At 45.0% G+C, this 26,384-nt stretch overlaps 1 protein-coding gene across 1 annotated transcript; it reads right to left on the bottom strand.

Annotated features, from left to right (window-relative positions):
* Positions 1-5,544: 5,544 nt before the first annotated feature.
* On the bottom strand, positions 5,545-26,376 carry GMFB (glia maturation factor beta). The gene is made up of 7 exons (XM_075844146.1): positions 26,246-26,376; positions 21,359-21,455; positions 15,808-15,857; positions 15,305-15,354; positions 13,671-13,753; positions 12,554-12,627; positions 5,545-9,432 (listed from the first exon to the last, which is right to left on the bottom strand). Exons 1-7 carry the CDS (start codon positions 26,246-26,248, stop codon positions 9,361-9,363), a joined length of 429 nt encoding a protein of 142 aa, XP_075700261.1. The 5' UTR covers positions 26,249-26,376; the 3' UTR covers positions 5,545-9,360.
* Between the last annotated feature and the right edge of the window lie 8 nt (positions 26,377-26,384).

Raw genomic sequence — 26,384 nt, 5'->3', positions numbered from 1 at the left:
TCAATCGGACTCGCGCACGACGCCCCCAAAAGCGCCGGAGGCGCGCACGCTGAGATCAGATGAGTGACAGCTCGGGATCTACCAAGTGAAGGTGGAAGAGGGGGAAATCCTGGAGTGACATCTCATCTCTAATTTAAATTTAATTAACAAATACTTGCCAACAGTCCCGAATTTACAGAGACAAATTCTACATTCAATTGTATCTGCGTCCTCAGGACGTAGATACAATTGAATACTATGGCAGAGCAGGAAACTATCCGCTTCCTGCTCTGCCATTTACTCCTCCTGGAGCGCCGGAATCCTCGGCCAAAGCGTTGCCGATGCCCTGACCGGGGAGTCCGCTCATAGTCGGAGCTCCTGACTTCACTGTCCATATAAGGGCAGTGACGTCAGGGCAGGGCACCTCCTGCAGCGGAATCCCGGGCCAAAGCATTGCCGATGCTCTGGCCTCGAATTCCGCTCATAGACGGAGCCCCTGACCATATATGGACACTAGACAGTACCAGACTATACTAGCGTTCTGCTCCGAGACTCCTGCTCCGGGGAAGCCTGACATCATTGTCCATATATGGACAGTGATGTCAGGAGCAGAGCTGGATACCCAGGCAGAGTGCTATTAGCGCTCTGCCCGGGACTCCTGCTCAGGGGTTGACCCTGACATCACATTCCGGTCCAGGAGGATCCCCTGACCTCAGGGTCTATGGACAGTGACTTCAGGGGCTCCTCCAGCAGAGGAATCCCCGGCCAAAGCATGGCATCTACAGGGGGGCTGTGCGGCTCTATCTAGAGGGGGCTGTGCGGCACTATCTACAGGAGGGCCGTGTGGCATTATCTACAGCGGGCACTGTGGAATTGTCTACAGGAAGCAGTGCGTGACAGTAACTACAGGGAGCAGTGTGTGGTATTATCTACTGGGGGCAGTGTGGAGCACCATCTATAATGGGCACTGAGTGTGGCACGATCTACACTGTTTTTACGCTGCCAGTAATGGTCAGCACATATCACCTAGCCCTAGTGTTAAGTGAGACATCACCTGCCTGTAAACAACCAGACAGAGATACCGGCTACCATAGTTGTCAGCCAAACCAGTGCAGACATTTTTGTTTGTTTATATGCAGAAATTCTGGAAAGCCACCCCCCCATCAGATACATCACGCCCCCACACAACACACCCACCAAAGATGCCACACCCTACATGTCCCTGGAAAAAACTCAAATGTTGGCAACTATGTATTAACCCCTTAAAGATGCAGCTTTTTTTTTTTTTTAGGGACTTGACACAGCAATTTTCTTTGTTTTTTCATCACCGAGTTCTGAGAGCCATAACTTTTTCAATTTTTTCCGTCGACGTATCCGTATGAGCTTCTATTCTGCGGGACGAGTTGTACTTTTTTTAATGGAACCATTTCCGCGTACAGATAATTTATTGAAAAACTTTTTCATTAATTTTTTTGGGGAGGGAATAGGGGGGGAAGCAATCTTGACATTTTTTGGGGATTTGTTTAAACGGTGTTCATCGTGCGGTATAAATATCACGTTATCTTTATTCTGTGTGTCGTTACGATTACGGCGATACCGAATTTATATATATTTTTTAAATGTCTTACTACTTTTGCACGATAAAGGGGGCGTTTACAACAGTATTTCTGTTGCGGTTAGGCTATGTTCACACAGGGCGGATATGCTGCGTAAAAGGTACACAGCGTATTTGCCCGATTGCCCACAGGGAATTCCAGCCGAAAAACTGTAGCAAATTGTGATGCAGTTTTTCACCTGGAACGTCCGCTGCGGAAATCCTGCAATGAAAAAGAAACAAACAAAAACCGGCTATGCTTACCCTGGCGACGTGCCCCTACGACGTCCTGCAGCCCAGGGATGACGTTTCATACCTTGTGACCAGTGCAGCAAGTGATTGGTTGAAGCGGTCACTTGGTATGAAACTAAAAGTTTCATATCAAGGAGGTCGGATGAAGAAGCACAGACTTCTGGGTAAGTAGAAGCTTTTACATTTTTTTTTTCTGATTCGTAATTTGTGTGTCGGAATCACAGGTTTTCCACTGCAAAAATCGCAACTTCTGTTATTTGTTGCGGGTTTTACCTCCTATTGAATTCAATGGGGAAAACCTGCAACACAAAACGCAGCAATTGCACAAATACAATTGACATGCTGCGGATTAAAACCCACCACAGGTCAAATTCTGCTCATCACTTCCGCAGCGTGTGGATGAGATTTGTTCAAATCTCATCCACTCTGCTGCTACTGTATTATGCAGAGGATTTTCCGCAACCGGCGGTGCGTATTTTTCGTTCCACAGCAGGTCAATTCCTGCTGCAGATAGTGGACTAAATTGCTGCGTTTTTTCAAAGGAGAGGTCACCATCCCCCAACATTGAGAAAAACGCAGCAAAATCCACACTATTTTCTGCAGCAATTATGTTACTTGTGGACAAGGCCTTTAGGCCTCATTTACACGAGCGTATTATACGTGCGTGCGACGCGCGTGCTTTTCACGCGTGTCGTACGCACCTATAATAGTCTATGGGGCTGTTTAGACGATGCGTGAATTTTGCGCAGCGTGAGTGCGTTGCGTAAAACTCACGACATGTTCTATATTCTTGCGTTTTTCACGCAACACGCACCCATTGACTTCAATGGGTGCGTGAAAACAACGCATGCCACACTGACGGTCCTGCGTTGCATGCGCGAAAATCACGCAAGAGCTGTCAAAAGGATGAATGTAAACAGAAAAGCACCACGTGCTTTTCTGGTTACAAACATCCAAACGGAGTGTCAAATTAGAGATGAGCGCACCGAACTTCACCGGGTTCGGCCGAACTCGTTTTAACCGAACCCGGCAAAAAATGTTCGGGTACGCGACGTCAGGAGACAGTCACTGCCCACGGTGCTGAAAGACTTAAACTGTTTCAGCACCATGGACAGTGACTTTCGATCACAATATACATATACGTGTAAAAAAAAAAAAGAAGTTCTGACTTACCGATAACTCCCGGCATCTTCCTCCAGTCCGACCTCCCGGGATGACAATTCAGGCCAAGTGACAGCTGCAGCCAATCACAGGCCAAGCACAGGCTGCAGCCAATCACAGGCCAAGCACAGGCTGCAGCCAATCACAGGCTGCAGCGGTCTCATGGCCTGCCGCGTCATCCTGGGAGGTGGGGCCGGATGACAAGAGAGGGACGCGTCACCAAGGCAACGGCCGGGAGACCGGACTGGAGGAAGCAGGCAGTTCATGGTGTGAACGTCTTTTTTTATTCACAGGTTGGTGTAGATTGTGATCGGCATTCACTGTCGAGGGTGCTGAAAGAGTTCCTGCCGATCAGTTAGCTCTTTCAGCACCTTGGACAGTGACGGGCGTCGACTACCTCATCTCTATGATGGCGGCTGCGCGAAAATCACGCAGCCGCGCATCATACACGGATGACACACGGAGCTGTCAATTGCCTTTTGCGTGCGCAAAACGCACACGCTCGTGTAAATGAGGCCTTAGACAGGCCTATAACATTCCCTAATATGACTCCTTTCCATGGCCCTCCTTTTAGATGAGTCATCAGAATAAGATTCCATCACACTCCTTCTCTTCATGTCCATCATACACAGATACTGGCTGGTGACCGGCTCACGTAGCTTCAGGGTATGTTCACACTGCCTATTTTCAGACGTAATTCGGGCATTTTACGCCTCGAATTACGCCTGAAAAAAACGCCCCTAATACGCCTACAAACATCTGCCCATTGCTTTCGATGGGAATTACGGTGTTCTGTTCCCACGAGCCTTAATTTTATGCATCGCTGTCAAAATACGGCGCGTAAAATCACGGCTCGTCAAAAGAAGTGCAGGTCACTTCTTGGGACGATTTTGAAGCAGTTTTTCATAGACTTGAAAAAAGCTCCAAAAACGGCCGTGAAAACAGCTCCGTATTTTCAGACCTTTTTTGTTAAGCGTGTGAACAGACCCTTATGTTACCACCCCATGTGTATAAAAAAAAAATAGCTAGAACATTGTACAAAACAAACACTGTTAGGCCGGATTTACACGAGCACTTAACAGCTCCGTGTGTCAGCCCCGTATGATGCGTGGCTGCGTGATTTTCGCGCAGCCGCCATCATTATGACACTCTTTATGTTTGTAAACAGAAAAGCACGTGGTGCTTTTCTGTTTTCATTCAGTTTTGACTGCTGTTGCGCGAATCACGCACGTCCCACGGAAGTGCTTCCGTGCGCTGCGCGTGATTTTCACACCCCCATTGACTTCAATGGGTGTGTGATGCGCGAAAAGCGCACAACTATAGGACATGTCGTGCGTTTCACGCAGCGGACATACGCTGCGTGAAAATCACGGACTGCCTGAACAGCCCCATAGACTAACATAGGTCCATGCAAAGCGCGTGAAAACCACGCGCGTTGCACAGATGTATTACACGTTCGTGTAAATAAGCCCTTAGTGTATGTTCACACGAGGGCGTCCGTTACGGCTGAAATTACGGGGATGTTTCAGCCTGAAAACATCCCCGTAATTTCAGCCGTACCGGCATGTGCAGGCGCTTGAACGCCGCGTCAATTACGGCCGTAATTAGCGCTGCTATTCATTGGAGTCAATGAATAACGGCTCCAATTACGGCCAAAGTAGTGACAGGTCACTTCTTTGACGCGGGCGTCTATTTACGCGCCGTCATTTGACAGCGGCGCGTAAATATACGCCTCGTGTGAACAGACAAACGTCAGCCCATTGCTTTCAATGGGCAGATGTTTGTCAGCGCTATTTTCAGACGTAATTCGGGGCAAAAACGCCCGAATTACGTCCGTAAATAGGCCGTGTGAACATACCCTTACACTTTGTCTCCCTTATTTCCTCATAGATTGTAAGCTCTTGCGAGCAGGGTCCTCACTCCTCTGTTTGAATTGTAAATTAACTTTGTCACTATGTAATGTCTGATATTGTTTGTTTCATGTTCCCTCTAAATTATCAAGTGCTGCGTCATATGTTGGCGCTATATAAATAAAGATTATTATTAGGATGACCTTGCATGACCATTAATTTCAACAGGACACATCAGAATGCCGCTTCTCTCCTGTACAGCAACCATTCAGTGCCAGGTTCGCCCCCTGCTGCTATCTGCAGGAACTTCAGCAACCAGCTACTTGGAGGAGAAAAAAAAAAAAATAAAAATAAAAGTGGTTCTACATGATTAGAAAAAACATGTTTGCCTTCTTCCTTAAACAGCGCCACACCTGCCCAAGTGGTTGTGTCTGGTATTGCAGCTCAGCTCCATAAAAGTAAATAGGGCTGAGCTGCACTACCACAAACCACATGTGTATAGGAGTGGCACTGTTTTTAGAATAAAGCAACCATATTTTTCTAATCCTGGGACAACCCCTTTAAACAATGCAGTCAATAATCTGGCTCATTAGGACACTACAATTCTTTTTTGAAGCTCCTCTTCTTCAAGGCTGCAGTCCCGACACCACATCGCGTGAGGTCCTGTATCTGCGCCGGCTCTGGTCGTAAATAAAGATTTACACAATCTGCCGATTTCAAAATGTATTTATTTGCCAAGAGAAAGAAAGAATGCACGAAACGCCGTCACTAGTAAAACACAGAGGCCAAATATTCAATAACTGTGAACAGGCAGTTTATAACAAACAGCAATGATTTTCATCACATACAAAAGGCAAAAAAACCAAAACAAAATCTATCCACACGTTAGAATGTATTCACCAAATCAGGGTAAGAAATAAAACTGTGTCCGATGTGCTTTATATACAGAAAATACCGGAATATAGCGGCCGAGAAGGCGCCAAGATCTTATACCAGGTGATGCTCAATACTGGAAACCTGCGCACAAAAATCCAGTAATCATATATAATAATCAACACTGAGCCCCCAGCAAACTTCATTTTTCTTTTTTATACAAGTGATCGCCTGGGTCTACAATGTATGAGAACAGCGGCGCCATCAGCAGGTAGTAGGGGGCATTGTCCCAAATTATATTCATTGATACGGACTAAGGCCTCGTTCACATCTGTGCTGGGGTCCCGTTCTGACGCTCCGTCTGAGCTTTCAGTCAGAACAGGTCCCTGAACAGACACAAACAGAAAGCAGAGGTTTCCGGTTCCATCACCATTGATTTCAATGGTGACGGAATCGGTGCCCATGGTTTGCGTTTGCCTCTGTTGTGCACCGGACCCGTCGTTTTGCCGGAAGCAATAGCTTAAGTCGACTAACTCAGCTTTCCATTTGTGTCTGTTCAGGGACCAGTTATGACGGAAAGTCAGAATGGGACCCCAACGCAGATGTGAACAGGAAAATTTAGCAAATTTTTATTTTTCTTAACACATAATTTGGTTTTGTTTGACTTAAAAACAGTGGTTTCTAACCTGTGACTCACCAGCAGTAGCAAGACTACTACTCTCACCATGCTGGGAGTTGTAGTTTTTCGACCATTTTTCTAGAATGTCGCTGGAACGAAAGCGGTTTGTAAAACATGAATTTAACCCCCCCATTTCCGTGTGCAGAGTGCGCATTACACCAGTCAGTAGCGCAGAATACTATACACGCTTAAGTGCCCACGAACAACACGACACGCACGGTTGAGCAGAAGCATATCGATCACGGACTCACAGAAGCGCCCGTTTTGTGCGCGCATCCAGTAAAAAACCTATTCCCACCATAGGAACCAGTTTAGTCCACAGAAGGGTTTATTGCAGGAATGTAAAAAAAAAATAAAAAAATATGACCCAACGCAGATATCTAGGGGTAGGGAATACGACCTTCATGAACCAATGTGGTGGCATGATCACATGGGCTAAGAGTATTTATTACCCAGGTAACATGTATAGTTTGGGATCACACATGCTGGCGGCTGTGCAGTCCCCCATCTGAAATGCGTGACCCTGGACTTTATACATTTCTTTAAATCCTGGAACGTTAGCAAATACTCAAGACTTAATAACCATTTGGCACCATATTTGGGGAGGGGGGGGGGGGCATTGTGGGAATACCGATGCAGAAAAAAAAAAAAAAGAAATTCTGGAATGCCTATAGGTAAATGCAGGTTTAGTCTCATGCTGCATCACATATTATTACTGATAGTTAGAACACTTGTTCCCGAGCAAAAACTAAAAAAAAACCATAAAATTATCTTAGTACTAGCTGGTGTTCAAATTTACATTACAACGTCCAGTCCTGTAGGGACCGACCTAAGAACGGAGAATCCTACAGACCGGATATATATATCTCTATCAGCAGCATTGTAAGGATGACCAAATTTAGACTATTCTCGGTATGTGGGGGGACGTCTGACAGTTCTCCAAAAAGAAAGATGGGACAGGTTGCATTTTTAACATAGAGATAAGCAGCGCCAGTTACTTATCCCTATCTTTCAATAGACTCGAATTGGGCAGAAATGTGTGCAGGAGGTTACCGGCGTGATACGCATTCACTGCACATCCAGGGTGCCTCCTCCTAAACCAGGGAATCCGCACGACCAGCTATGCCGCTTCTCCATAGAATTTATAACACAGATGTCCAGCATGTGGGCATTTACGGTGTGCCAGACATTTGCAGTGAATGGGCGTCAAGGACCTCCTGGACATTAGCATATCCTGCCTGTGTCCCTGCTCTGAGAATAGGACAACGCAGATAGGGCAGCCTTCAGTGCTCACGTTCCACAGTATCGTGTACTCATGGAAGAGAAATATACAAATAGCGTTGACCGCTAGCAACAAAATACGCATCAGAGGCGCCGCTAAAAAGAGACTTGACAAATGTAGCAGTGGAATTATTGGTCCCATCTCCAAAAAGTAAAAAGCAGTTTCTCCTAAATATAATTTCTTAAGCTTTTATCTTGCTAAAAATTCTATCCAGCTACTTCTTATGTTTCTGGGAAAGCTGGGTGACCGGAGTGGTCACCCAGCTTTACTAAAGTCCTAAGAGGCAAGCCCATCTAGTTGTGCAATGATATATACTTAACTATCCCTGGGTGATAAACAGTATGGCTCCCACTAGAGGTATGGGGTAAGTCACCCAGCTTTGCTAGAGCCCTGAATGGCAAATCTTCATTAAGTACCTAGAAAAGCTGAATGCCGAAACATGTACAAAAATGTCTGACCGGTCCTTGTCGTATTATATCAAGTTCCAATTTACTGGGGATTTAAGTGTAACTAAAGTTTCAAAATACTTTTTAAATGTCATAGTGACATATCAGAAGTTTTAATCGGTGGGGGTCCGAACACTGAGAACCCCACGATCGCTATAATGAAGCGGCATTTAGTTACCCCTTAAGGGGACGCCGCTCCGAGAGGATATCCTGCAATTTAAAGGATTTTTCCAGTTTTATCAATCAAAAGGTTATTCGATGAAATATACTTTGTATATCAAATCCTCAAGATCTGTGCTTGCTGTCATTTAATAGGCACCTGCATTGTTCACTTCCATTGATACAAATCGGTCCTGGTCATGTGGTAAACACACAGGTGCACGGCTCGTTACAGTAGAGTTATAAGGGTACACATAGCGTAAACACTGCGGAATTCCCGCACAGAAAAATTACGTTGGAAACTCTGCAGAATATTATAGTAGCAGTAAAGCGGATACGATTTGAATAAATCTCATCCACACGCCGCGGAAAAAACCTGCAGAACACAAGCCTAGAAATGGCGCAATCTGCATTATGTCAATTTCTCTTGCGAAAACGCGGTGGACGTTCCACGTGGAAAATCCTATCAGAAATTCTGCAGCGTTCACGCTACGTGTGGCCCTACCCGAATTGTTTTGTCTTGTAAAGATCCCAGAATCTGTGTATCCATCACATGATCAGGACAGATTTGTATCGATTGGGAGTAAAGAGCAAAGATTCCTATTAAAATGACAGCAAGCAGAGATATTAAAAACTGCAAGAAATTGATAGAGAGAGTATATTTGGGAGATTGTATCAGAAGAACCGGAATACCCCTTTAACGCAGCCAGAGGTCACAGTACATGGATATGCCCCTTGTGCAGAGTTATTACATGAGCCGAGGACGGTATAAAGTGTAATAATAATAATAATCTTCTAAGTAAATCCAGAACGCTTGTTGTCCAGTGTGGTCAGGATAAGATATTCCAGTACTTACGTCTCTCACTGCACGTAGTTGCGCCTCTAGGCAGTGAAAGAGTTAAGCAGTTTAGTGTTGCATGATATCGGTTTTCTGCTAAGTTTATTTTAAGAAAGAAAATTTTTAAAAAACCCTCGCACGTCTTCGCAGCACAGACACTTGGGGAGCGGGCGGACATCTCGTCTAAATGAGAATTAAGAAGTATCAAGAGGATAAACTTCAGCTCCTTTACATAGAAAAACACAGATTAGTGGAAAAATCCCAGCTTCTCGACCAGCCACTCCTCAGTCAGGTCCTCAGTGTTTCTAATCTCAAACACCTTGAAAAGAAGAAGAAAAAGAAATAAAAACCAAGTAGTCTTTATATAGTTAGTACGGTTGAAAAAAATAAAATAAGACACCTGTCCATCAAATACAAACCAAGGGAAGAGAAAAATATCTACACATTGACACAGGAGCCGATATATTTTTTCGTTCTAGGAAATGATCTTTGCCTTTTTTGCAGCATCTCCTGTCCCTGCTGTGACGGCTCCTGCGGTGACTATTCCATAGATTCACCGCTCTTACAGTAAAGAAGGCTTCTCGCCTCTGCAGGTTGAACATTTTTTCTCCAGACGGAGGGAGCGCCCCCTTGTTTTTTGAGGGGGTTTTACATGGAACAGGATCTCACAATATTTTTTGTATGTGCCATTAATATATTTATATAAGTTAATCATGTCCCCCCCTTAGTTGTCTTTTTTCAAGGCTAAATAGGTTTAGTTATTTTAATCTTTCCTCATAACTTAAATTCTCCAGCCCCTTATTAGCTTCGTTGCTCTTCTTTGTATTTTTTCATCCTTTCTATGAACTGGAGCCCAGAACTGAACTGCATATTCTAGATGAGGCCTCACTAATGCTTTGTAAATTGGTAATATTACATCCCTGTCCCGTGAGTCCATGCCTCTGTTAATACACGACAATATCCTGCTGGCTTTAGAAGCAGCTGATTGACATTGTGCTGTTATTTAGTTTATGCTTTACAAGTTCACCCAGATCCTTCTCAACAAGTGACTCCCCCAGTGTAGCGCCCCCTAGGACATATGATGCATGCAGGTTGTTGGTACCCAGATGCATAACTTTACATTTATCTACATTAAACTTCATCTGCCAAGTGGACGCCCAAACACTTAGTTTGTTTAGTTTGTTTAAATCTGCCTGCAATTCATGAACATCTTCCATAGTCTGAACTATATTACATAGCTTGGTGTCATCTGCAAAAATAGAAATAGTGCTATTAATCCCATCCTCTATATCATTAATAAATAAGTTGAATAATAGTGGTCCCAGCACTGAACCCTGGGGTCACCACTTATAACCGGGGACCATTCAGAGTAGGAATCATTGACCACAACTCTCTGGATACGGTCCTTGAGCCAATTCTCAATCCAATTACAAACTATATTTTCTAAACCTATAGTCCTTAATTTACCCATTAGGCGTCTATGGGGGACAGTGTCAAATGCCTTTGCAAAGTCCAAAAACACTAAATCCACAGCGGCCCCTCTGTCTAGGCTTCTGCTCACCCCTCATATAATCATTATATCCACAGCGGCCCCTCTGTCTAGGCTTCTGCTCACCTCTTCATAAAAACAAATCAGGTTGGTCTGAAAACTTCTGTCCTTAGTAAAACCATGCTGGCTGTCACTTATAATACTATTTATTGTCACATAATTCTGTATATAGTCCCTCAAACATTTCCCCACAATAGATGCTAAGCTTACTAGTTTATAATTACCCGGCGAAGACCTAGAACCCTTTTTGAAAATAGGCACCACATTTGCCCTGCGCCAGTCCCTTGGCACTATACCAGTCACTAGAGAATCTCTGAATATTATGAAGAGGGGGACAGAAATAACTGAACTAAGCTCCTTAAGAACTCTAGGGTGTAACCCATCTGGTCCCGGGGCCTTGTGTACATTTTATTTAACTTAGCTTGGACCATCTCTACATTCATCCAATTCAGTATATCAACTGATATATTAACAGCACTGGCTACATCAGCTGCTCTTTCTTCTGTTGTATATACAGAGCTAAAAAACCTAATAATAAAAATACAGTTTTGTGTCTACAGCTCCTATTCGTCTCCATGTTTACACAGTTTCTACATCAACATTTTAGCACGAATACAGATTTAGGCCTCATGCAAACGGCCGTGCTTTTGTGGCCACGATTTTCCACATAAATGGTGGACCCATTCATTTGTGGCCCGGTGCACACAACCGTGGTTTTACAGATCTGTGCTAGGGGCGCAAATCCGGACAGCAAAAACTCAGGACAAGTCATTTTACGCTCCGGATTCGCAGGTTCACTAATACCAGTGAATTGTTACAGATCAGTGAATCCGGATGACACACAACCAAGGTTTTTTGTGGTCCGCAATGGACCCGTGGTTTTGCGGATCGTGTGCATGAGGCCTTAGGGTCTGTTCACACTTTTGTTCATAATAAAAGCCACAAAGCTACACTGGATCCAACTTACGATCAAAACTGCGGGCAACCAGCAGACTCTATTGAATAAGGGTGGATTCACACGGCAGTGTTCGGTCTACGAGTTACGGGCTGCATCTCCCGGACCAATCACAGTTCAGGGAGCCGGACTCTTAGCATCATAGTCATCCATGAAAACAGGATTCCAGTACGGGACAGTATACCCACAGGGAGGCAGGGACACCTGGCGTCATACATAACTATGATGCTAGGAACTCCGGCTCCCTGAACTGCACCCGTTCCGGAAAATGTGGCCCACATACTGTCTGTATGTCATGGACTAAACATAGCGGTGTGAATCCAGCCTTACAATGTCCTTTGGGGTTCCGTCGTTTTGAGGGGGGGGGGGGGGGGGGAGCGCTGCACGCAACATCATTCCTACCATCAAATCTGATGGAATACGTGACTGGATGTGAACGGCGCCTCCGATGGAAATGTAAACACAGCCTTAGGCCTTATTTACGCGAACGCGTCTATTTTGCGCGCGTAAAAAAAGGCCGCGTTTTCCCTGCATTGCAGTTCTGTGTGACATCTGTGTACGGCGTGCATCTGTTTTTTACGTATCTCACTTGTTTTTTAAGTCAGCAAATAAAAACCTGAAGGAGGTGTATTTCTTTTTCTCATCAATTCTTTAGGAACGTTTGCGTGAATCACGGACAGGACACAGATGTGCGTCTGCGTGCGGTCCACGATTTTCACGCACCCATTGACTTCAATGGGTGAGAGAGGCGCAAAAAACGCACAAGAAAAAGACATGCAGTGAGTTTCACGCAGCGGATACATGAAAGCTGCGTGAAAAATGTCTGAATGGACCCATTGAATTTCATAGCTCCGCGTGACGTCCGTTATTTTAACGCACGTAACACGGACGTGAAATACGCTTGTGTGAATAAGGCCTTACTGAAAAAAAGCTTACCTTTGTGAGTTCCGCTGTCTGAACAAGTTTATTTTTGCTCCCAGCATACATCATCTGCTGTTCTGGTTTACACCCTAGAAATGCAAGCGATTCAAATTTGATTAATCAGAATAACGAAAAAAAATAAAAAATGATATAGAAACATGCTTCACATCTGACCCTACCCGTCCATGGCTCTGGGGTTGATAAAATGGTTTTAAAAAATAAATTTAGAGGTAGAACCACCCCCCCCCCTCCCCTAAATAGCAGAATCAATGGGGTGTTACTGTTACGTCTGCTACCGCTCTACTACTGTAACAATGGTGTCAGGCAGTCACTTACGATATGGTCAGCCATATTCAGACCAGATATCCTTTCTTTAATAGGATCACGCGTTTGTGACGGAGCCGCTAGTGAGATCAAGGCGGTAGTCATAGCGACGGATGTCACCATAACTTTCAGACTACTGCCGAATGACAGTCGTTTTAAGTTACTGAATATGTAGATTTTATCTAGATGTAACCTGTGAATTTAACTATTCGAGTCCTGCTTCACTTTTCACAGTTCCTGGTCGGTCAAATACACCAAATTCTACTCAAGAGAAGCTACGCATAGAAATCTAAGGCCTAGTTCACACAGTTTTTTGGGCACCCTTTTTGACAAGGAAACCACGTCGGAAACTGTGCCAAAAAGCACCCGAAATCACCTCCCGCAAATGGAAAAAACTCTTGGGGAAAAAGAAGCGACATGCGCTTTTTTTCCCACGTTTCCGTCTCGGACTTCCTATTGAAGTCAATGGGAGGCAGAGAAAGCGTTTTTCGGTGCGTTTTATGCCCGCGGCAAAAAAACGGCACAAAAACCGCGGCAAAGAAAGTGCAGGCAGGTCAAAAACTGCCTCAAAATTCCTGAAGGAATTTTGAGCCAGATTTTTCTGCCTGCAAAAAAAAACTGTGTAGACTCCAGGCCAGGAATGTCGTCCTTGGCAGCAAGACCTGCACCTCATCCCCCGCCACCTGCAGCTGGATGTGCGCAATGACGAGGAGCTGAACAAAAGCTGTTGGGTGGGATGACCAAGAAAACAGAGAAGCGCGTAAGCGCCGCTTATTTGAGGACACGCTAAAAGAATGGACGAACTTACCTACAGGACTGGAGAAAATAAAACACAATGGATAAGACACTCTCCCGTCATCATGCTGGTACTTATAACTGTACACTATGAATGTTAGAGGACGTCAAGGAAACGGTGTAGAATACATACAAGAATAAAAGACCACAGAATTCTAGATTAATATATATATATATATATATATATATATATATATATATATATAGCCTAGAGTTACATAGAAGCAATAATTGAGCCTCTCGTGATGCTCCAAAGTTGAAGTTCAGTGCAAACGTGGTGCGAGTTGTTGCGGTCGCACAATGTGCATTCGTCCGGATCCTATTGTTGTGCAACAAAAGTCGCAGCGCATCCCTAGACTTCTGGTCGGAAGCATTTTTATTACAATTGGATTTTGGATCAGCCTTATACTTCCCGTCAGTGCCCCCAATGTAGCCACAGCCTTAAGCCCCTGTTACACCGGCTGGGTGCAGCGAGCGCCGATCAACGAGACATCATTGATCGGCGCTCATTTGCTCCTGCCACGCAGAGATATGGATGAGGAGTCGTTACTCCGATCGCTCGTCCCCATCCATTATTATCATGTCGGCAGCGCGTCTCCCTGTTTACACACCAAGATGTGCTGCAGACAACCAGAATATTTCACTTTTTTAAACGATCAGACCAGCAGATGATTGAGCAGTTGCTTGTTCATCTGCTGATCGCTGCCCTGTTCACACAGCGCAATTATCAGCAAGGAGCGTACTATGAATACTTGTCTGCCCGATAATCGCCCAGCATAAAACCCCCTTAACTCTACCGCACTGCTCCCCCTGCTGGCAGTCAGGAAGTCACAGGTGACCAGAGATGGTCATCTGTAGCTTTCTCTTCCTGCACTGCAGAAAGAACACAACAAGTCTTCGGACAGACACTACATCCTCCCTGTTAGGGAGTTAATAGAGGGGGGGGGGTCCTGTTTAGGTTCCTCATCTCTTAACCAAAGTGTAAAGTGGTTATAAAGAGCGTCTCTCGCTCTGGAGGACCTGTCCTGAATTATACCGACAACCTATTGATACGAATGACCACTGTGTAATGCTTCATTTCCCCTGTGGTGGTGCTGTAAGGAAATGAAACACTTCCTTTCAGGTTTCCTCACAGATTTCAGTTGATCACTGGGGGTCCCAGGAAGGGGACACTTTATGATCAGCTTATTGTCAAGGGACCCTTCTAACAAGTAGGTATTGTCTAAAGCGGAGAATCCCTTTAATGTGAATTTAGAGGGGTTTTCTATCCTTAGGCCATCAATATAAGATCGGTGGTAATCAGACTCCTGACACCCTCGGTGATCAGCTGACTGAAAGGTGCAACGGCGTTCATCGCTGCGACTTCTTCAGTGTTTACCAGGCACAGCGCCGTACACTTCCGTAGCGGCATCGCCTAAGATGGCTGCTCAGTCCCTCTTGATTTGGAACAGAACTGCAATCCTCCTAGGCACAGCGCTACGGAAGCGTACTGACCAGTAGGGGTGCCGGGAGTCGGACCCCCACCGATCTTATATTGATGGCCTATCCTGCAAGCGTCCTGATCATCTTTTAGGCAGCGTTGCGGGTATGAATTAGATAACTTCACAGCACTAAGAACGCCGGTCATTGGCCACATATGAAGGATATCTGGGCTGCCTCTCTGGAAGTTCATCCTTGAGTTCATCTGGAGAAATACCCTGTTCACAGAGAGAAGATGAAGAAACAGCAATTAATAGGGCAGGACCTCTGAGAGCAGTAATTACAGAGCTGGAGAAGCCTCGGGGACTCTCCTGGAAAGTGACAATAATTTAATCATAGTTGTATTTCCATATCAGCCGGGAGCGGTGAACGCACCGGAGAGGGAGTCGCTCTGCCCAGGCACGTCTTATATTAGGACACTGCGGTAATATTCATTTGTATTGCAGTTTGCCATTACAGCAGTGGTTTCCAACTTGTGGCTCTCCAGCTGTAACAAAACTACAACTTCCAGCATGCCCCGACACCCGCAGGCTGGGAGTTGTAGTTTTGCGACAGCTGGAAAGCCACAGGTTGGAGACACCACTGCATTAGGGGATTTCAAATGGTTATACGTTGGGTCTGGAATGAATTTATTTCTATAATGTACAGAACAAAGATCTAAAATTACTGACCTCGTGTTCTTCTTCTAGGACAACCAGACGTCGGTCTTTATCTATTTTCACTTGCGAAGAAGAAGAAAAAAAATATATATATTGAATATCATAATTGGCAATTAATATCGGAATATCTTAAAGGGTAACTAAACTTTCCAATGTCTATGACGTGTCAGAAGTTCTGATCAGTGGGGGTCAGAGTACGGAGATCGCCACCGATCGCTAAAACTAAGCGGCAGTAGGACTCGGGTGAGCGCTGAGCCGATTAGTTTCTGATCAGAGCCGAGCAGTTGGTGTACGGTCTCAGACTTTCTATTGAGCCCGTACACCAAAGCGGCTCAGCTCTCACCTGAGCGGTTCTGCCGCTTTGTTTTAGCGATCAGTGGGGGTCTCAATGCTCAGACCCCCACTGAAAAACTTTTGACATGTCACTATGATTAAAGGGCTTGTCAACTATACCTTAAAAAAGGGGTATCACTAGGATATGCATTAACATTATGATCGGCGGGGGTCCGACCGCAGGGACCTCCACCAATCCCAAGAATGTCCCCATAGCTTTATCCCTGCACTGTGGGGCTTGCGCTCACCCGTTATGCAGGGAACTGCAGTCCGACTGTCAGGACCCCACTGATCAGGAGGTGATGGCAGATCACGAGGACACGCCGTCACTTCATCTGAAGATACATCCCACTGCTTCCCTCGCTTCTACTGCACCGCTTGTGTAAGTGTCAGTATTCACTGTAGTTCTGCCATTCTGTTCATGAACCAGGTTGAATTAAACCATAGGTCAGCGCTGTGCAATTCAAATTATATTAGAATAGGTTTCTATAGACCTCAATGCGGCATTTAAAGGGCTATCACTGTGCAATTACCGGTCCTGTTAGAAGCCAAGTAAACAGCAGCGGTATTTTTATAATCTATAACGTAATAATAAAAGCAGAGCGTACTAAACTATTATCTCTTCTCCTGATACATACAGAACAGCCCACGGTATCACCATGGCAGCTGCAGACAAACCGAAAACCAGATTCTCCCAGGTTTACACCGATGCCTCGTACAATCAGAAGATTTATACTTGTATTAATGCCGTAGGGTTTGTCACCCAACTTTTCCAGAACCCTGAAGGGCAAATCGGCTTAGTTATACAAAGAAACTACTATCACTCTCGCATAACTGGTCAGGGTTACCATTGTGGATTCTTCGGACCCTGGCTGACAACTCTGAGGCCATAGTAGTGGTCACCCAGCTTTCCCTAAAAACAGATCTAACCGGGTTGGGAAATGGCTCAATAGTCGATTATAAGACTCCACACAATATATTAGTAGATTTACTGGGGACTTTATTATAGTACGGTAACTATTTCCTAGACTTTATTAAAGGAATACTTCAAGCAAAACTATCACTGTGTAATGCTGATGCAGGCGCGGGGGCGGAGCATGACACAGGGACTCAAAGAACACCAAAGAGACAATCCCTGTGTCATGCTCCGCCCATTAGACTCTCCACTAGGAATAACAGAGTGCCCCTTCAAGGGCCTTTTCACAAGACCGTATTATACGTCCGTGTGATGGCCGCTAAAACAACGACCATCACACGGACACATGCATTTCAATGGGGCTGTTCACACGGCCGTTGTTTTAACAGACCGTGTGAAGAGTCCATGGAAAAATAGGACAGGTCCTATTTTCTTCCGTTTTCACGGATCCCTCACGGGTGCCCCTTCGAGTGAAAAACTGCCGTTTTTTACGTCCGTCGTGTGAATGTAGCCTTAGAATCGCTGACAACTTTATTTCTCGACCCTTGAATTAACATGTATTCGCTCTACTAACCACCCAGTCCTGAGCGCAAGTAAAGTGCAGAGCTGTATCCACGGACGACAAGTGGAAAGACTAATGAGGCGTCGCAAAATCTGGCACCGACCAACATTTCTGCATCTACAACTTATTTCCTAGTAAATAAAGTAGAATTTCTTTAACCCCTTCCCGCTACAGCCATTTTTCATTTTTTCCTCCGCACCTTCCAAAAGCCATAACTTTTTCATTTTTCCATCTATGAGCCATATGTGGCTTGTTTTTTGCGTTACGAGTTGTCGTTTTTCAGGGCACCATTTATTGTACTATATAATGTACTGGGAAAGTAGAAAAAAAAACAAAAAAAAAACTGCAATACCGTGCAATAAAAACCTTCATGTTTACTTAATTCTGCGGGTCAATATGATCACGGCAAGATCAACATTTTTATATTTTTTTAATGTCTCGCAAGGAAAAAACAATTTGTTAAAAATAAAATGTGTTTTGCGTCGCCAAATTCTGAGAGCCATAACTTATTTTTCCGTTGATTGAGCGGTATGAGGGAGTTTTTTTTCCCCCGGACGAGCTGTGTTTTTGTATTGGTAGCAATGACTTACATGCGAGTTTTGAATCACTTTTTATTCCATTTTTTGGAAAAAGATGAGGTGACCAAAAAACAGCGATTCAGTCGTTTACATCCGTTTTGTTTTTTTATGGTGTTCACTATGCTAGTAACTAGTAATAGTGCTGACTTTTATGGATGCGGCGATACCAATTATGCTTATTTTTTTTTCTACAATGCTTTAGGGGAAAAAAGGGAAGTTCTTCGAACTTTGAATATTTTTTTTTTTTTTTAAATAGTTTTTTATATACTAATCTATTGCAGTAGATTGTGATTCTGCCAGGGCTTAATAGTACAAAGGTGGCAGATCAGGGGGATACCACTCCCCCCCCTCATTCTAATCGCTTAGCTGCTGCAGTCGCTATTGACTGCGGCATCTAAGAGGTTAAATTAGCAGGATCCCGCTCGTTGGAGTGAAGTGTCGGCCAGGGGTTAAAATCCTACATCCAGTCATTCAAACATTCTGATGGTCCGGCACAGAACTCCAAGTACGATCACACGATACATTGTGAACGTTTTCTCATCTAAGGCCTCATGCACATCACGTCATTTTTATCCGTAATTGCGGATAAAAATACTGATCCATTCATTTCTTTGGGCCATGGACACATTCCCGTGTATTTACAGGTAAGTGTCGGGACCGTAGAAACGACCCGCAAAAAAATAGAATTTTTTTGCATTTACGGACCGTGCTCCTATACTTTATAATGAGAGCACGGCCTGCAGGGTGATAGTCCGTGGCCCATCCGTGCCGTAATCACGAGCCGTGTACGCGGCTACGGCCATGTGCTATGGTCCGAAATATGTCCCTAATTCTGTGTGTATTCATTTTATAATAGATTTTTACCAGTTGAGCAGCGGTAGCCAATTGGATAGCAGGGAAGAGTGTATCCGGTTTTCTGAGAAGAGCTATGACCATCTTAGATGACAGAAGGGGCCCGGGAATCTGTGGATCAGCGACACAAGCAGCTAAGCGGGGGGAACCAGGTAAGTAAACTCTTCACCCCCCCCAGCAAACTTTACATTTTTACCTAAAACTGAAGGGTCGCTTTAACTAAATGAACTACATCAAGAATTTGTATAGGATTAGAAAAACATGGCTGCTTTCTTCCTGAACCAGCGCCCCACCTGTTCATGGGTTATGACTAGTATTGCTCCATTGAAGCAATTAGGGCTGAGATGTAATACCACTCTCAACCTGTGGAAAAGTGTGGCGCTGTTTTTGGAAGAAAGCAGTCATGTTTTTCTAATACTTTACAATCCCTTTAAGGCTATGTACACACAGAGTTTTTGACGCAGAAGCTGCGCCGCAAAACTCGTAAAAAACGGCCCTAAAATGCCTCCCATTGATTTCAATGGGAGGCGGTATTCTCCCGCGAGTGGTAAAACCGCCTCGCGGGAGAAAGAAGGGACATGCCCTATCTTCAGGCGTTTACGCCTCTGACCTCCCATTGACTTCAATCGGAGGCAGAGAAAGCGTATTTCGCGGCATCTTATGCCCGCGTGGCAGGGAGAGGAAAGTCTGCCTCAAACTTCCAAACGGAATTTTGAAGCAGAAATTCCGCCTGCAAAAAACTCTGTGTGAACAAAGCCTTAAGGGGTTTTCCCCTCGGACATTTACGGCACATCCATTTACACGCTCTTAACCCTTTAACTGGTACGCGGTAGCCGTTAAGGGGGAAGTATGGAGTAGGTTCACGGGCTGAGCTCGCTCTATACACAGCCGACACCTCACTGCAATGGGCGGAATCAAAGATCACAATCACGTCCGCGGCATTTAAATTGTTAGGGTATGTTCACACGATGAGAGGCATTTACGTGTGAAAAGACAGACTGTTAACAGCTGCCTCGTTTCACACGTAAATGTTCCTCCTCGTAATTTACGAGGCGTCTGAGACGCTCTTAAATCTTGAGCTGTGCTTCATTGAGTTCAATGAACAGCTCAAATTACGTGGCAAAGAAGTGTCCTGCATATAATGTATAGAAGTGCCCCGCATATAATGTATAGAAGTGCCCCGCATATAATGTATATGTGTCCTGCATATAATGTATATAAGTGTCCTGCATATAATGTATATAAGTGTCCTGCATATAATGTATAGAAGTGCCCCGCATATAATGTATATAAGTGTCCTGCATATAATGTATATAAGTGTCCTGCATATAATGTATATAAGTGTCCTGCATATAATGTATATAAGTGTCCTGCATATAATCTATATAAGTGTCCCGCATATAATGTATATAAGTGTCCCGCATATAATGTATATAAGTGTCCTGCATATAATGTATATAAGTGTCCTGCACTTCTTTGCCGAGGCAGTCAATTTACGCATCGTCGTTTGACAGCTGTCAAACGACGACGCGTAAATAACAGGTCGTCTGCACAGTACGTCGGTAAACCCATGCAAATGAATGGGCAGATGTTTGCCGACGTCTTGTAGCCCTATTTTCAGACGTAAAACGAGGCATAATACGCCTCGTTTACGCCTGAAAATAGGTTGTGTGAACCCAGCCTTAGACTCAGGGGGGCGCCCCCTCAAACACACCATCGTGACCCCCCGTGGCACAATTGGCTGTTTACAGTGGTTGTTATGGCAGCCTGGGGGCCTGATAAATGCCCCCAGGTCCGCCATCTTTGTACTCCTTTGAAGCCCTGCCGTCAGAATCATGATATCGTGCAATACATTGATATTGCAGTATATCATGCAAGCGATCCAACAAATCGCTGCTTCAAGTCCCCTAAAAAAAGTTGAAAAAAGTTAAAAAAAAAAAAAGATACTCTTCCCATTTTTTCCCTATAGCAATGTTAAAAAAATTAATTATAAAAGTTAACATAAGTGGTATCGCCGCGTTCGTAAAACTCCGATCACAATATAGCGTTATTTAACCGGCTCGGTGAGCGACGTAAAAACAATTTTTGCCAATTTTACCCAACAAATATTTTTTTCTCAGATTCCCAGTAGTTTATGCGGTACAATAAATGGTGCCATGAAAAAACTACAACTTGCCCCACAAAAAAAAAGACCTCATATGACTATGTCGACAAAGGAACAGAAAAGTTATGGCTTTTGGAAGGCGGGGAGGAAAAAACGAAAATGAAAAAAACCTCAAATTGGCCCGGTGTTTAAGGGGTTAATAATAAATATTTACTGACTGATAATTGCTGCATTGCTGGTCTCCTTGCGGAATCGAAATTTCTTCAGCTTCTCCACAAGTTGCTCGTCCACTTCACATACAACCAGGGACTCACTCTAAATACAGAAAGGAAACATAAGCCATGAATCACAATTCCTGAATGTATTACAATAACTGCAATCTGATAAATTGATTGGTAACCCCATCATATCAGCTACTTGTACTTAGGGCTTATTCACACAGACGCATGTATTTCAATGGGACTGTTCACATGACCGTTGTTTCTGCGGACCGCGTGAAGGATCTGTTAAAAAAAAAATAGAACGAGTCCTATTTTCTTCAGTTTTCACAGATCCCTCCATAGACTCAAGTCTATGGGGATCCGTGAATAACGGAACCCTCACGGGTGAAACCCTAATGTGAAAAACTGCCGTTTTTCACATCTGAGTTTCCCAACGTTCGTGTGAATAAGCCCTGCTAGAATTAAAGCGGGATTCCCATCTCAGTCGTAATATATATATATATGCACCTCTGTAAACCCACCTATTGTGACAACAGGAATGTCCTCCTGACTCCTGTTTGCAGATGCAAATTGGCTGCATGTTGCATGAATTTTAATGGAGAGGTGGCCAAGGGCTCTCACCAGTGAATCTATGAGCGTACAAAGATATACGGTAATCTACAAATTCATTTACGTCATTTCGTAAGCACCTTGTATTAGTTATCCTGTACTGATCCTGAGTTACATTATGTATTATACTCCAGAGCTGCACTCACTATGAAGCTGGATTGCTATTGAAAACAGTTAACAAGCTTGTTGTCAGACACACCCCTAACAGCTTAGCTGAGCTCCTATAACGCAGGGATACAGTTGCGTTTTAGGGAACCACTCCTTCATAGTACACCACACAGGAGAGCCGACAGCTCCTCTATACTACACCACACAGGAGAGCCGACAGCTCCTCTATACTACACCACACAGGAGAGCCGACAGCTCCTCTATACTACACCACACAGGAGAGCCGACAGCTCCTCTATACTACACCACACAGGAGAGCCGACAGCTCCTCTATACTACACCACACAGGAGAGCCGACAGCTCCTCTAGACTACACCACACAGGAGAGCCGACAGCTCCTCTAGACTACACCACACAGCAGAGCCGACAGCTCCTCTAGACTACACCACACAGCAGAGCCGACAGCTCCTCTATACTACACCACACAGGAGAGCCGACAGCTCCTCTATACTACACCACACAGGAGAGCCGACAGCTCCTCTATACTACACCACACAGGAGAGCCGACAGCTCCTCTATACTACTCCACACAGGAGAGCTGACAGAGCCTCTATACTACACCACACAGGAGAGCCGACAGCTCCTATACTACACCACACAGGAGAGCCGACAGCTCCTCTATACTACACCACACAGGAGAGCCGACAGCTCCTCTATACTACACCACACAGGAGAGCCGACAGCTCCTCTATACTACACCACACAGGAGAGCCGACAGCTCCTCTATACTACACCACACAGGAGAGCCGACAGCTCCTCTATACTACACCACACAGGAGAGCCGACAGCTCCTCTATACTACTCCACACAGGAGAGCTGACAGCTCCTCTATACTACACCACACAGGAGAGCTGACAGCTCCTCTATACTACACCACACAGGAGAGCTGACAGCTCCTCTATACTACACCACACAGGAGAGCTGACAGCTCCTCTATACTACACCACACAGGAGAGCGGACAGCTCCTCTATACTACACCACACAGGGGAGCTGACAGCTCCTCTATACTACACCACACAGGAGAGCTGACTGCTCCTCTATACTGCACCACACAGGGGAGCTGACAGCTCCTCTATACTACACCACACAGGAGAGCTGACAGCTCCTCTATACTACACCACACAGGAGAACTGACCGATCCTCTATACTACACCACACAGGAGAACTGACAGATCCTCTATACTACACCACACAGGAGAACTGACAGATCCTCTATACTACACCACACAGGAGAGCTGACAGCTCCTCTATACTACAGCACACAGGAGAACTGACAGCTCCTATATACTACACCACACAGGAGAGCGGACAGCTCCTCTATACTACACCACACAGAACTGACAGCTCCTCTATACTACACCACACAGGAGAGCTGACAGCTCCTCTATACTACACCACACAGGAGAGCTGACAGCTCCTCTATACTACACCACACAGGAGAGCTGACAGCTCCTCTATACTACACCACACAGGAGAGATGACAGCTCCTCTATACTACACCACACAGGAGAGCCGACAGCTCCTCTATACTACACCACACAGGAGAGCCGACAGCTCCTCTATACTACACCACACAGGAGAACTGACAGCTCCTATATACTACACCACACAGGAGAGCGGACAGCTCCTCTATACTACACCACACAGGAGAACTGACAGCTCCTCTATACTACACCACACAGGAGAGCTGACAGCTCCTCTATACTACACCACACAGGAGAGCTGACAGCTCCTCTATACTACACCACACAGGAGAGCTGACAGCTCCTCTATACTACACCACACAGGAGAGCTGACAGCTCCTCTATACTACACCACACAGGAGAGCTGACAGCTCCTCTATACTACACCACACAGGAGAGCTGACAGCTCCTCTATACTACACCACACAGGAGAACTGACAGCTCCTCTATACTACACCACACAGGAGAGCTGACAGCTCCTCTATACTACACCACACAGGAGAACTGACAGCTCCTCTATACTACACCACACAGGAGAGCTGACAGCTCCTCTATACTACACCACACAGGAGAGCTGACAGCTCCTCTATACTACACCACACAGGAGAACTGACAGATCCTCTATACTACACCACACAGGAGAGCTGACAGCTCCTCTATACTACACAGGAGAGCTGACAGGTCCTCTATACTACACCACACAGGAGAGCCGACAGCTCCTCTATACTACACCACACAGGAGAGCTGACAGATCCTCTATACTACACCACACAGGAGAGCTGACAGCTCCTCTATACTACACAGGAGAGCTGACAGGTCCTCTATAAAGAGGCTCTGTCACCACATTATAAGTGCCCTGTCTCCTACATAAGGAGATCGGCGCTGTAATGTAGGTGACAGTAATGCTTTTTATTTAAAAAAAACGATCTATTTTCACAACGTTAGGAGCGATTTTGGTTTATGCTAATGAGCTTCCTTAATGCCCAAGTGGGCGTATTTTTACTTTTGACCAAGTGGGCGTTGTACAGAGGAGTGCATGACGCTGACCAATCAGCGTCATGCACTCCTCTCCATTCATTTAGACAGCAGAATCGCGTTCTTACTAGAACATGATCTGCAGCCACATACACAGCGATTCTGCTTGATTAACGTTAATCCAGTGTCCTGATAATGAATACACATGAAATCCAGCCTGGACGTCATGTGTACTCAGAATCCTGACACTTCGTATCCGTTGCTGGAATCTCACAAAAAAAGAGTCAGAAGTGTCAGGATTCTGAGTACACATGACGTCCAGGCTGGATTTCATGTGTATTCATTATCAGGACACTGTAGTAATGTTAGGGTTTGTGTATGAGGCTGCACATAGTGATATAACTATATCGCTAGTGCAGTGTAAATGAATGGAGAGGAGTGCATGATGCCGATTGGTCAGCGTCATGCACTCCTCTGTACAACGCCCACTTGGTCGAAAGTAAAAATACGCCCACTTGGGCATTAAGAAAGCTCATTAGCATAAACCAAAATCGCTCCTAACGTTGTGAAAAGATTGTTTTTCTAAATAAAAAGCATTACTGTCACCTACATTACAGCGCCGATCTCCTTATATAGGAGACAGGGCACTTATAATGTGGTGACAGAGACTCTTTAAACCTCCATGTAGAAAAATATTAAAAGTTCACAGACAGCCAGTCATTCAGCTGACTAACCCCACAAGCATATCACAGTGTATCATCCTTTAAACAGAATCGGTCCGCTCTCCTGAAAGGTCCATTTTTGTAAATACTTATTTCCTTACTGCCCCATAAAATATAAATTCTTGAGGATCCTTTTTAAGAACGCTGCTGTGCCGTTCCTCTGTTATTACTACTGGAACTTTAGTAATAAATTGAAAACTGGGTGTTACCATTCTCCTTCTCAAAGAGGGCATTTCCCTACACAATCTCACTGTGTCAACACTGATTGGACAGCGTCAGTCTGTGTCCCTGGGACACACCACCCCCCCCCCACTGGTAACATCCAGTCGTCAATTTATGCATACATTTCTAGGAGGAATAACAGAGGAACAGTACAATGCAGAGTTCTATGAAAAAGATGCTCCAGAACGATTATAACAAGTACTTCTTAAAACAGACTTTAGGAGTAGCGATCGATGACAGCACCAATCACACCCACCAAATAAGTTAAGTTTAAAAGGATATTTTAATTTAAAAGCCTGTCACATAGCAAATCCAAGCGCTGTATATCTCCACAGCCGGACAATCAACCGTTTGTTAAAATTGTCACTGCAATTGTCAAAACGACAACTACTCAATGTCTATTACCAAAATCAAATGAAAACTACAAGACTTCCATAGAGAGCAATTACAACAGCGCCGCCTGCAGTCTGGCAGCTGGTACTACACTATATCTGACATGCATAACTTCCCCCCTTGTTTATGCTGGATGAGCCAGGAGCCGCCCTGCCTTTACTGTCAGGAGGGAAAGCGGATGTCGAGCAAGTTTTCAGCCCTCAGGCTGCGTTTCCTGTGCAGGGAATCTCCCAGGAATGGGAGGGGGAGGCTCAGGCGGCCGCATAATCTGTCAATCACAGCCGCTTCTCCTCCATTACAGGTATCACCATTGCCCCGGTTGCCCACTTACCATGTCCGCTCCACAGCTTACAACACTGCGCGGTAAAACCTCTGGCTCTGCCTGGACTTCTGAACCACCACCCGGTAAGAGGAGAAAAAAAGCTAAATGTCACGTGACTTTGGAAAAAAGACCAGTCAGAAAGCAGAAC

The sequence above is a fragment of the Rhinoderma darwinii genome, chromosome 12 (assembly GCF_050947455.1).
Source record: "Rhinoderma darwinii isolate aRhiDar2 chromosome 12, aRhiDar2.hap1, whole genome shotgun sequence".
Taxonomy (NCBI): domain Eukaryota; kingdom Metazoa; phylum Chordata; class Amphibia; order Anura; family Rhinodermatidae; genus Rhinoderma; species Rhinoderma darwinii.
This window is presented reverse-complemented; position numbering and strand designations above follow the sequence as displayed.